We start from the raw sequence: 12,460 nt of genomic DNA on the forward strand, positions 1-12,460 counted from the left end.
AGTAGCTCTGTCGGAAGGAGGGTCAGGCGTTCTTTATTTCCTTTAGTTTCTATTTTGTTGCTAGGGGCTAGCAACGCTCAAGTTCGGGGGTGTGATACGCACCTAAGATTGCTTGATCGTGGTGCTTAAGTCCGTTAGTTAGAAGTGCTTTTAGCTATTATTATCGTTTTTAGTCAATATTGCTCGTAAGGTAGTTTGTTTAGTGTTTTAGGCAAAACGCCCTTAAAAGGCGTATTTTGAGTGCAAAGTCAACCCCCAAGTTAATTCAAGACTCATCGCTCGGTGGAACTTGTGCCAAAGTGACCAAAGAACGAAGGCGAGGAGCATCGGGCAAGCCAACGGTCGTCGGGTGCCAAGTTCTGGAGGCTGGCTTGAAGAACCAGAGATAAGCTCTGCGTATCGATACGGATTAAGCGCTATATCGATACGCGTTGGTTATCTTTCCAAGCAGAGAGTCCCGTATCGATACGGACATAATCTGTATCGATACGGGATTGTTACGGAAGATTGGCCTTTTTAGCTTAACGATGTGGTATCGATACTTCGCTTAATCTGTATCGATACGGAGAGCTTCCAGCCAGATATTTGCTGCTTTTTGGGCTTTCCATTTATGGAATACTTGCCTTTTATAGTATGTTTTTAGATATTTGAGGAGAGAGAAACCCATTGTGTATAAATAGGGGTCTCCTCTCTCCCCTTTGTTATCTAGGTCTTTAATAGCTTTTATTTTTCCTCCATTAATGGTCTTTTAAGCTTTTCAAGTTATTTCCTTAAGAACTCAAGTAAGTAATTCTCGTTCGTTAATTTCTCGTTTATTAAAGTTGTTCCTACGGACTAGATCTTTTATAATATCAAGTTTGTTTTCGTTTCTATCGGTTAAAAGTCATGTCTCGTTTTTATGCTTTCTTCCATGCTTTAGCTATGTGTGAGTAGTTGATAGGCCAAGTCTCGGGGTAATCTTTCCCGAGGACTTAGGTGGTTATTTGGTTCTCAAACCTTCGGGCTTAAAATCTTGGTTTTCGGAATTTCATTAACCTAGTCTTTTTGGTCTAAGCGAGGCGTGTTAACTCCTTGGTATGAAGTTTAGTCAAGCGGTCTTGGCAAGCGACATATTGAGGGCTCGTGGCCCCCTACGTGTTAGATACATTAGCAAAAATAGGTTGATTTAATTCCGGTTAATCACATCTTCCGATAAATGTAGTCTTTTACAGTTAAATCCTCCGGGCGTGAGCACGCGGTCGTGACTCCCGCCTGAGTTATAATTGAGAACCGGTAACGGCTCAAGTCAAGGGTTAGACGATCCCTAGAGTTGCCTCCTTTAAGTTAATTAGGCGTTTTCCTAGTCTTTTGCCTTGGCAATTTTCATCATTTCAAAGCAAAACCAAGTTGGCCGTCTTAAACGCCACGAACCACCATATAAAACCTACAATCCAATTAAGCTATATTTGAATTCTCTGTGGGTACGATCCCGGACTTCCGGATATTATGCTACCAACAATCTAGCCCTACGCTTGGGGTTTTCAACCTTATATTTGAAGGCGGAGTTTGAAGGCGAAGCAGTATAACTTCCGTTGAGAATTAATTTGGAGAAAAACAAAAAAGAATAAAAATAGGAGAGTGGAGCGGAGTGGAGTGGAGCGGAGTGGAGGGGAGGGGAGTCACATTCGAGGGTCCAAGAGAGTAATGGTGGATTTTCACTTTTTTGGTTATCCTTACTCATTTGAACTTTTTTCGCGTTTGTTCGATTTGCGTCAAAATTAACTTTTTGGACGAATTAGAAAAGTAAAAAAAAAATTATTTTTACCCAAATATTTTGAAAAATGACCACTTTTAAGTAAAAAGTTGACTTTTTTTTTTATAATTTTTTCTACTTAAAAGTGGTCATTGTTCAAAATATTTGGGTAAAAGTAAATTTTTTTTACTTTTCCAGTTCATCTCAACGAGACAAATCAAAAAGTCAAAAAAATTTAGCGCAAAACGAATAAACACGAAAAAAAATTCAAATAAGAACAAAACGCGACTTTTTCTAAAAGTCTTAGGAGTAATGCTACAGATACAGACCAAACCATAGGGAAATCGTACCAACGGCCGTGCCGAGCTATCTCCGGCCACCGGACTGCCGATCCGAGCCATCCATATTTTTCGAACACCCTATTTTTCGTGTATATACGTATAAAATAGGGTGTTCAGATCAAGCACCCTACACACATTGGATGCCGTTGATTCCCGAGTAGGTCCCTTCGGTTTTTTTTTTTATAGAATTTTTGGATCGCTCGGATCAACCGTCCAGTGGCCAGAGACGGCCCGGCGTAGCCGTCGGTACGATTTCCCTACGGTTTGGTCGGTACCTGTATGTCGGTACCTGTATCTTTTTCGAAGTCTTAGTGGAACACCAAGCCTACTTTTAAGGAGGGTTTAGAATGAAGGAATTGGAGGCTTTGGAGGCTCACATATATTTGCATAGGATATAGATAGATATTCTGTCTTTCCCCTTCTCCTCCCTCCCCCATGTCTCTCTCCCTCTCTCTCTCACACACACACGTTTCGCTCTCTCTTCTCTTTTTTTTAAACTCAAAATTCTAGGAATTTAAAATTGAGTGTTGAGAGACTTTTGTCTTCAACTACATTTGTATAAGATAATGATAGATAAATGAGATCAATCTTGAGGGCACATTTGGAAGGGCTTGCATTTCTGTGGTAATTTCTAATCAATTCATGCATAAGAAGCACATTGTCAAAAATGCTTCTACCCTTAATAAAAGCTGACTGATTGGAACCAACAACCAAAGGTAAGATATCCCTTACATTCTATTGGTAAGGACTTTTGTAACTATTTTATAGCCCACATTTGCCACGCCATCGATTTTAAACATAATTAATAATAACTTTTTCATAAATTATCATCGTCATATCCATACATAAACAACTATAGATGACATGCCCATGTCATTCCACAAATCAACATCCTTTCAAAATATACAACCTATAGGGGTCATAACCCCATCTTTCGCAAGTAACAAGAAAGAAAAGAGTTAAGTACATTTACATTCTTCTAGAGTCCAAAAATAAGTATAAAGAAAGCTACATTCTCATCTTCAAACTTGATTAGATAAGAGTTAAACTTGTTTAGGTAAGCTTTGAAAAGAAACTCCGACAATTCACATAAGTCTTGATCCTCAAAGTTAGAGATGCCAAAATATCACATAAGCCTTAAAAAAAATTTCATTTTCAAGTTGAAGCCATTGGTTGAAAATGCCTTAATGCACTTTCTGGTAGAATCCAACCAAATTTGTACAAATGAATTATGAATGTGTAGCATCAGAGGCCCCTTGAGAACTATACTATAATGGCCAAGCGCAATTAAGAAAGACGGATTAATAGGTTAGGTTAAGAAATGATTACAAATCAGACTTGGGAATCGATTTGCTGAGTTCCCTTTGCCCTTTTAGTTTTATATACTGTAGTAGTTTAGAAAAAAAAATACACTTATTAACCATGAAGAAGTTTCATAGCCGAATATGAGCGTGATAGGCGTAGCTCCTGAGCTCAGAGGCTCTACTTTTACTCGTAGCTCAAAATTCTTGCTGAGTCACTAAAAATTTGTAATTTGTTCAATCGTTAATTTAGAATTTCAAAACTTATCGATTTGCACGTAAATTTATTGGCATAACCATTACTCCATTCATCCCAATTTGTTAGTTATAATTGCGAGTTCGTGCTATTTTTTAATTGCTTATAACTTTTGAATTACAAAAAAAAATGGAGAAATCTAATACACACCCCTTTAAGGTGCATATCATATGCATCTATTGAGTGGTCCATATTGTGCCACCCCATAAAAAATTACCTGCTGAACCGGTCATTCATAACATTTTAGGTCTATCGTAACTTTTATACCAAAAATTCGTAACTTTTGATTCATAACATTTTTCTTACAAATCATAATCTTTTAGTGCATATGGAAACTTTTACGAATGAATCGTAACTTTTTAGCAACAAATTCATAACATTTTTAGAATCATAACATTTTTGTGTGTTTCATAACTTTATAAAAAAAAACCGTAACATTTTCAGTTTGTAACATTTTCACTACGGAATAGTAACATTTTAGTCCATTTCATAACTTTTCTATAATCAATTGTGCAATCGATTATTTAATCAATTTTTTTTAAGGGGTAGTTAATCAAATATGTAATCTATTATGTGAATGTTCAATTCCATAATCGATTAGACTTTATAATTAATTTTTCAATTGATTAGATATTATAATAAATATATAGTAATTGATTTTGCAATTGATTACATATTCGATTACACATCATAATCGAATATGTAATCAATTCTATTATGTTCAATTATGTAATCGATTAGACAATATAATCAATTTTGTAATTGAATTGAGTATGATTGGGTAACAATGTGAAGTCAATTACTCAATCGATTTGCTAATTGATGGGCCGCCTCAGTAAGTCCTCTAATCAATTGCGAAATAAGTTAAAAACAACATTGCAATAGAATTAAAAATCAATTGTTCTGAATAATTTAAAAATGTATTGATAAATTTATCTCGTCACTGTCACTCTCTTGATCACCTATTAACTTTTTTGTTAGTGTTTCCTACTTATTAATACAAATGATCGACTTCGCTATTCTTTTTAGTTGGACTATTTATGTGAAAATTCACTATGCAATTAAAGATATTGTGAAAAATATTAAACATCATAATATTTCAAAAAAATTCAAAAAAAAAAAAAAGACTACAAATATGAAACACTTTAAAAATCTTGTAAAAAATGCATTTTTATTACATTATGATAATGATAGTATCTTTTTCCTTTAGTAATTATCGAGAACCTATTTTAATGAAGTAAATTATTTCCACTTGAAATAATTTTAGCTTCAAAGTTTTTAAAAAATAAAATTATTATTTTTAACATCAATTAATTATCAAAAATAAAATTGGGCTGGTTTCGTCAAAGGAAAAGAAAGATATACGCTGGTTGGGAAGAAAGTGAGAGGTGAGATTTTCTTTCCATTTTGGTTAATTCACAGGGTTTACTTGTAGCGTTGGTAACAGGTTTTTTTGTTAGTAACCTATCGTAACATTTTAAAGGGTGCAGATCATTTTTCAAGCATCTAATGGTAATTAAAGAGGGTGCATATGATACACACCCAAATAAGGGGTGTGTATTGTAGCACTTTTCTTACAAAATTACTTTGTTTGTTTTGGGGTTTCCAAATCTCTGGATACGGTCTCTAATAAAATTTCTCTATCTCTCTCCACTCATTACTATTGAAAATCTCTTTCAAAATTCAAACCTAAGGCCATCCACAGTAGTATAATCAAATGCCAATTGTTTTTAAAGTTAACAATGTTGTTATAAAAGATCGCTCACAATGGTATAATCAAACTTAGTAACATCCTTAGAAATAATCAAATTTTAGGCTTTGGATAACCAAAACTAGCAACCTTTTTCAATAATCAAAATTTGTGAACCCTACACCACATAAGTTAACTAGTTCCAACATTTGTATACATACGTGTTTCAACTGGTATTTTCTTTTTCTCTTCTTCGCCTAATCTTTTTTTTTTTTTGGTAAAAAAAATAAAATTGAAGAATAAAAATTTTATGTAGCTAAGTTTCTTCGCCTACTCTATGTCTTCTTCACTTCACCCACAAATTATTTCTCTTTCTTTTCCTTCAGAAGTGAAACTCATATCTCTCGATCATCTACAATTCAACTCATCGTCGCCGAATTAAAGTGTTTCACTCTTTTTTCCTGTTTCAATTCTCCCCCCCCCCCCCCCCCCCCCCCAACACACACACACACACACACACACACACACACCACACAAAAAATTCATAATAGGAGGGAAGGAAGTCACCAATTTTTTTCTCCAAAATTAAGAGAGGAAATCGATATATTTTAACCCATAAAAAACATAAATGGAGGGAAGTGAGTGACGGAAAATAGAGGGGGATAGAGAGTGAAATTGTAATGGACCCCATATTTTGGTTATGGACTAGAAGTGACCATAGTAAAGCTTAACATTGTTAAGCTTAGAAACCTCTTAAGTGAATAATCAAAAGCTGATGTGTCAACTTTTGATTATCTTTTTTTAATTATACCACTGTGGATGGCCTAATATGCCACGTTCTAAAAACTCTTTTTAGAAGAACTAATGGAACATGAAAATTTATTAGGACGATATATGGAGGTAGTAATAAAATGAAAAAAGTTTAAGTGTAGGCAACCAACCCACCTAAGAAAAGCTGGGTACTTCTCATGAATCTCATCCATCAGTAATTTGGGATGTTGTCTTTCTCCCTTGTGTAACTTCTCACAGCCCCCACATGATTAGTTTTGTGTGCTTTCAAACCTCCGGCTGAGATGATTAAGAAAAGGAAAAAAAAAAAAAAAACCTCCTGCTAAGGGTCCGTAGTGCCCCGATAAATTACGAGGGCATAAGACGCCTCAATGTGCTGTGCTCAATTGAAATTAATTTATTCGTTTTCCAATTTAACTTTGTTTTATTTTTATTTTATAATCATTATCATATTTTTCTCTTTAATCATTTTCATATTTTTTCAATTATTACTTTTATTTTTCTCTCTACTCATTATCCCTTTCTCAAATTATTACCATAGTTCTCTCTCCACCCACTACTAAAATAAAATACCCAAAAATGGGAACCCAACAAAGCCATCTTGACCATTCAGTTTGTAGGTTATCTTGATCATTCTGTTTGTAGGTTACACTAAACACTACAAGTTAGCGTACCAAAATTAAGTTAATTGAACATTGATATTTACCTAATCAAGATATATTAGTCTTACTGTAATTATAGTGATTAAGAAACTAATGATATTTGATCAACTTACTACTACAGTAATTTTTTTTTTTTTTTTCTGGAGATAAACTATTCAGCGTAGTTTACAAACTGGAAATATGGTTCGGATTGATGACGAAGGAACCACACTGCGGCACCCTAGCTAGATCCCTCGTATCACGGAAACCTTCAAACCTCCTTCCATCCTATCCAACTTCTGTTATCTTCTCCTTCTTTTTGTTCTTTTTGGTTTGGTCACAACAAATCCACCCACACACACTGACACACGCACATGAGAGAGAGAGAGAGAGAGAGAGAGAGAGAGAGAGAGAGAGAGGGGAGAGACCCAAGAAATTCAAATTCTCCTTGGGCTTCACAGATTACACAGAGTTAATTCCCTGGTTCCTCTGTTTGAACTTTCACGTCTCCTTCAACATAAGAGAGAGAGAGAGAGAGAGAGAGAGAGAGAGAGTTCTGGGTAAAATGAAGATTCTTCTTGTGGTTGTGCTTCTTCTACATGGACCCTTTTGGAGTTCTCACTTAATTGGGGTTGATGCCAGAGCAGACCCTGCGGTTTCTCCAGGTACTCTCTCTCTCTCTCTCTCTCTCTCTCTCTCTCCTGAAACTTTTTTCGGGCTGTCAAATTCTGTTTATCAATGCGTCTGAAAGTTTTATTTCTGCATTTTTTGTTTCCTGTTGATAGTTTTCTAGATTTGCCAAGGATTACATCAATTTTACGAACTTTCTACTTTCCAAAACTGAAAAACTCACAACCACCAAACACAGCATTCAATGCAGCAGACAGATACTACCAAGGTAGTAATAAATTTTTATGCTTGTCTTGTCCACTTAGCTTGTGGGTCTGACTTTAAGCCATCGTCCTTTGTGTACTTTCTCTTAAAAGTGTTTTCAATTTTCTAGTCTCACAACTCTAATTTCAACCACTTATTTGGGTTTTATTCATTATTGAGATTCTTGCCATAATGCCATTTCCTCTCCCAAACTGAGCACTTCAGCTGAAATTTTCTTGTACATATTCCTTTCGAAATCAGGGACTCAAGTGGGAATTAAAGAGCACCGCCAAATGGATCCAAACAAAAATTTGGTTATAGCCCTCATTGTTGCCTCTTCTGCACTGGGTGCCATCCTATTGTCTTTATTGTGTTTGTGGAATTTCCGTAGGAGGAACTCACTCAAGACCCACCAGAAAAATGCATATAACTCAGGTAAATGTATTTTGCAACAATACCCATTTAATCGATTTACATGATTTAATTTTCTTTCTTTGAGATTCTTCGATTTCTTATGCTCTGGTTTTCTGTGTGGTTATATCTTGAAGATTCCCTGAAAGGACTTTCATTAGCCCCCTTCATGAGTACAAATAATGCCTCGAGAATGAGTTGTAACAAAGGAGCTGCGCTTTTAATGGATTACAAGTTTCTTGAAACGGCGACAGAAAATTTTCAAGAAAGTAAGATTTTGGGTGAGGGTGGTTTTGGTTGTGTTTACAAGGCAAAGTTGGGAGAAAATATCCAGGTCGCCGTGAAGAGACTAAATGGTGGAAGTCCAAATTCCGTAAGGGAATTCGAGGTACTCTTCTCTTGATTTTTGCTTCGGTTTATTTATTTAATCTCAAAGATTAGTTGTTGAATCTCATTTCGTGCTTGAATTTCTCTTTTTGAGTTACAGACTGAGGTGGAATTGTTGAGTAAAATTCAGCATCCAAACATAATTTCTCTCTTGGGTTATAGCCTTCATGGGGAAGCAAGACTTCTTGTTTATGAACTGATGCAGAATGGATCCCTGGAAACTCAATTACATGGTATTTTCATGGTTTCTGTGTTTATATATCTTATAGGAACTCTTAGGCTTCATTTCAATCATGAATTCGTGGACGGAGTTATAGGTGCAAAGGGAAATGCCAAGGAAAAAAGCTAAATTCATTTGTTTCAATCCCTGTCCTTTTTCCTATGGAATATTCCTTCACAAAATGGAATTTCCTACTCTTTTCTAACTTCCATCCCCGTTGTAATTTCACCGTGTTTAGGACCATCCCACGGATCAGCTTTAAGTTGGCATCACCGGATGAAAATTGCTCTCGACACAGCACGGTGAGTTTGTCAAACGGAGTAGGATCTTCTCTAGTCCCATTTTAACCTGAACCCTTGTCAAATTTACAGCATTTAGTTCAAGTTTCTAATTTTGGTGCCTACTAGTATTAACATAATGCAAGTGTTTGAGCAGAGGGTTAGAGTATCTGCATGAGCACTGCAAACCAGCAGTTATCCATAGAGATCTGAAGTCATCAAATATTCTTCTTGATTCCAACTTCAATGCCAAGGTAATCACTTATGATATAATTTGGCTTTTCTTATCTATCCTTTACAATAACCTTTTTAATATTCTATAAAATATTGCTCGCTTAGCACTTAGCCAATTGTCTTAATCCTCTATCTCCCTCTGTCTTGTATTGATACAGCTTTCTGATTTTGGTCTAGCCATTGCTCATGGGACTCAAAACAAGAAGAACCTCAAGCTCTCTGGCACCCTGGGTTATGTAGCCCCTGAGTATCTATTACATGGTACGCCAAGAAATTTGAAGTGTTTTTTAATCTTTTGCCCCTTATATTTAGTCCCAGGAAAACGTAATTTTTCTTTCCATTTTCCCCTGGTCCTGGCTATGATTGCTTGAAACCGCCAATCACTTATATATTCCAACTTAATCTTAGGATTCATGGATGTGCTGAAAATTTTACGAGGGAAGATTAGTATTGTCATAATTAGGTGCTTATAAACATTCAAGGATATTTGTCATGTGGCCGTACTACTTAGTTGCCCTAACTACTGCAGAGCCTTAACACTCGGTCGAAATATGACCACTGGCGTATTGTGGTATTGGCGTCAACAACTTCATTTGAAACAGTAAACTTGTTAAATAATGCCTAAGGCTGTGTCTGAATTATGGATTTCTGGAGGAAAAGAACTATAAAACAATGAGCTAAATCCTAAAATTCCATTACCGTTTCCTTATTCCGTGATATGTTCTTTCACCAATTCATTTTCCGAACAAGATGAGTGAACGTGTCGTTGTTCTTGCAAGGCTTTACCATATTGTTGGACTCCTTTAGAGGAGTGAAAGTGAATTCTCCATGTGAGAGGGCTTGGGTCCAACCAAAATTGAATCATTTCTAAGCTCAAGTAATTTCACATTTATAAGTCATCTGCTAAGAGATTAACAGTTCCGGTTTTTCTTGTCCCGTTGCGTTCAGGTGAATTGACCGATAAAAGTGATGTCTATGGTTTCGGAGTTGTTCTTTTGGAGCTTCTACTGGGTAGAACGTCTGTAGAGAAACTGGGACCATCTAAATGCCAATCTATTGTCTCATGGGTATGTCTTTGCTCTGTAACTCCTATTTGCTCAAATTTATGCCAATATATAGGCATTCCTCAATCGGGTGATTACGGCCAACACACACATTTCTCTTGAATTTGTGGAGGTGAAGGAGAAGAAAATAAGTGGAGTTGTTGGTGGCATAAAGAAAATGGGAAGAAAATGTGTACATAGCCCTTTCCCTTGTTTGGTTACCTATATATGTATGAGAAATTTTTGCTGTAATTTTCCATTCCCTCGATAGATCCAAGAGCCAACCATGATGTAATGATATTAATAATATCTCTATTTATCACATGCAGGCCATGCCGCAGATAACTGACAGATCAAAACTTCCAAGCATCGTGGATCCTGTGATCAGAAATACAATGGACCTAAAGCACCTATACCAAGTTGGTGAAACAAATACACTTGCTTACTTCTGGGATACCTTTTTTTTTTCTTTTTTGTCTTTTTAAATTTTTATGGGTGTGAAATCAGTCCATAAGAATTAAAAGCTGACCAAACAGAGCCAAGTTTTGGTTTTATCTTCATTTTCTTAATACTAGTCAGAGGTTGAAAAAAAAGAAGTTGAGTTTGAGAGCTAGCATGATGACAAATGTTATCTGCTCCCTATATTAAGAAGTAGGTCAAAGTCGCAAGAATATGTCTATTCACAAAAGGGTGACAAAATTAAACTCCTTATGCATGTTTGTTATGTTAGGTAACCAAATGAAGAGATTACATTTTTTATATTGTTCATTTTCGTCTCATTTTTCCCACCCTAACCAACCTTCATCCACTCCATTGTATTTTCCTATCGTTCCCCTATTGTTTTCCTTCACAGAGCTTTAGAGATTCTTGTTTCAGCAATGACTGATTGGGTACGAATATGTTTCTGTGTTAGGTTGCTGCTGTAGCTGTGCTGTGTGTGCAACCGGAGCCAAGCTATCGGCCATTGATTAAGGATGTTTTGTATTCTCTGATCCCTCTCGTTCCGGTCGAGCTTGGAGGGACACTAACAGTAGTTGCACCACCTGCGGTTCTTCTTTGCAGTGGCTGATACTGCCGGAAGTAGTCAAAGTGTTTTCACATCTCAGTTCTATATTATTCGTAGCTTGATGTTAATCATCAGCAAGATAGAACCACACCATGTAAATTACGATGTAATAAAGTAGAAAAAATAGGATTAAGTACACAAAATAAGATTCCAATTTATTGGGCTTTTGTTGGTAAATTGGATATCCTAATCAGGTCTTCATTGATTTTAGGTAAATTTACCAGGCTAAGCAAAGACGGAAAGACTATTGTCTGTGTTCTCTACCTTGGCACCTTTCTAGGATTTGCCGTGCAAAACATGATGAAAACAATTTATCTTCCAAAATACGAGACAGTATTATTATACGGTTGCCAAAATTCTTGTTTTCTTTCCAATGGACGGAGAATCGACGGAAAATCGTATCGTAAGCTTGCTGGAATGTAGGTGTGAAAAGTGGAATTTGGTTCGTTGCCATATTTCAGGACTTCTTTAAAACAAACAATGAAGTGAATGAAGTATGAAAGAAGATTAACAAAATGGACTTTATTAACTCTCAAAGTAGAAGAACAAGCAATCGAGATGATTGAGTGAGCAATTACAAGTTAACTCTTTTCCTAGAAAAGAAAAGATAAAGGCCTGATTGGCGTTGTTTGTGTGTCTGAAACTGCTACTAACTTGTACTTAAATAGGCCTCCTTCAATTTGAATTCAAATCTTCCCTCCAAAATAACAGTTGAAACTCCTTCAAATTCTGGCGAAGTACCTTCTTCAACTGTCGATCAAGCCCACGTCTGGAAAACTGTTTCATTAATTGTGGTTAACATCCTCTTTGATCGTGGAATCATGGGACTTAATTCCCTTTGACATCTGTCACCTGATCGACGGACCAAAGGACCATAGAAATACGCCACGTGTTGGCCAATCGACGGATAAAACTTTTTATAGTTTCATCATCGATTCACTTCCATTCTAAATAATTACGATGAGTCCATTCTATTCTTTTATTTGCCCATATTTACTCTTGCCACGTGTCGCCCGATCGACGGGTAAAAGGAAATCTCAGTTATGGTACAAACAACGGTATGAAAATATTTTGCAGTGATACGCATCCTTGACATGATAATTAACATCCCTACCTGGCTATTTCTTGATTCTATGGGTGGAGGTGCATAGCCATTCTTAGTTGGTGGAGGTATTTGTCTCGTTAATTCCATTAATGA

General features: G+C 36.2%; 1 protein-coding gene across 1 annotated transcript; it reads left to right on the plus strand.

Annotated features, from left to right (window-relative positions):
• Positions 1-6,916: 6,916 nt before the first annotated feature.
• Positions 6,917-11,586, plus strand: LOC131331835 (probable receptor-like protein kinase At1g80640). The gene is made up of 10 exons (XM_058365772.1): positions 6,917-7,415; positions 7,885-8,058; positions 8,172-8,422; positions 8,522-8,654; positions 8,880-8,943; positions 9,077-9,173; positions 9,312-9,414; positions 10,102-10,220; positions 10,526-10,615; positions 11,110-11,586. Exons 1-10 carry the CDS (start codon positions 6,965-6,967, stop codon positions 11,263-11,265), a joined length of 1,638 nt encoding a protein of 545 aa, XP_058221755.1. The 5' UTR covers positions 6,917-6,964; the 3' UTR covers positions 11,266-11,586.
• The last annotated feature ends 874 nt before the right edge of the window (positions 11,587-12,460 follow it).

This window comes from Rhododendron vialii, chromosome 7a (genome assembly GCF_030253575.1).
Source record: "Rhododendron vialii isolate Sample 1 chromosome 7a, ASM3025357v1".
Lineage (NCBI taxonomy): Eukaryota > Viridiplantae > Streptophyta > Magnoliopsida > Ericales > Ericaceae > Rhododendron > Rhododendron vialii.

Coding starts and splice junctions, on each gene's coding strand:
- LOC131331835 (XM_058365772.1), top strand. CDS start 6,965: ATGACGAAGGAACCACACTGCGGCACCCTAGCTAGATCCCTCGTATCA. Junction 7,416..7,884: donor AGACCCTGCGGTTTCTCCAG/GTACTCTCTCTC, acceptor TTTCGAAATCAG/GGACTCAAGTGGGAATTAAA. Junction 9,415..10,101: donor CCCTGAGTATCTATTACATG/GTACGCCAAGAA, acceptor CGTTGCGTTCAG/GTGAATTGACCGATAAAAGT.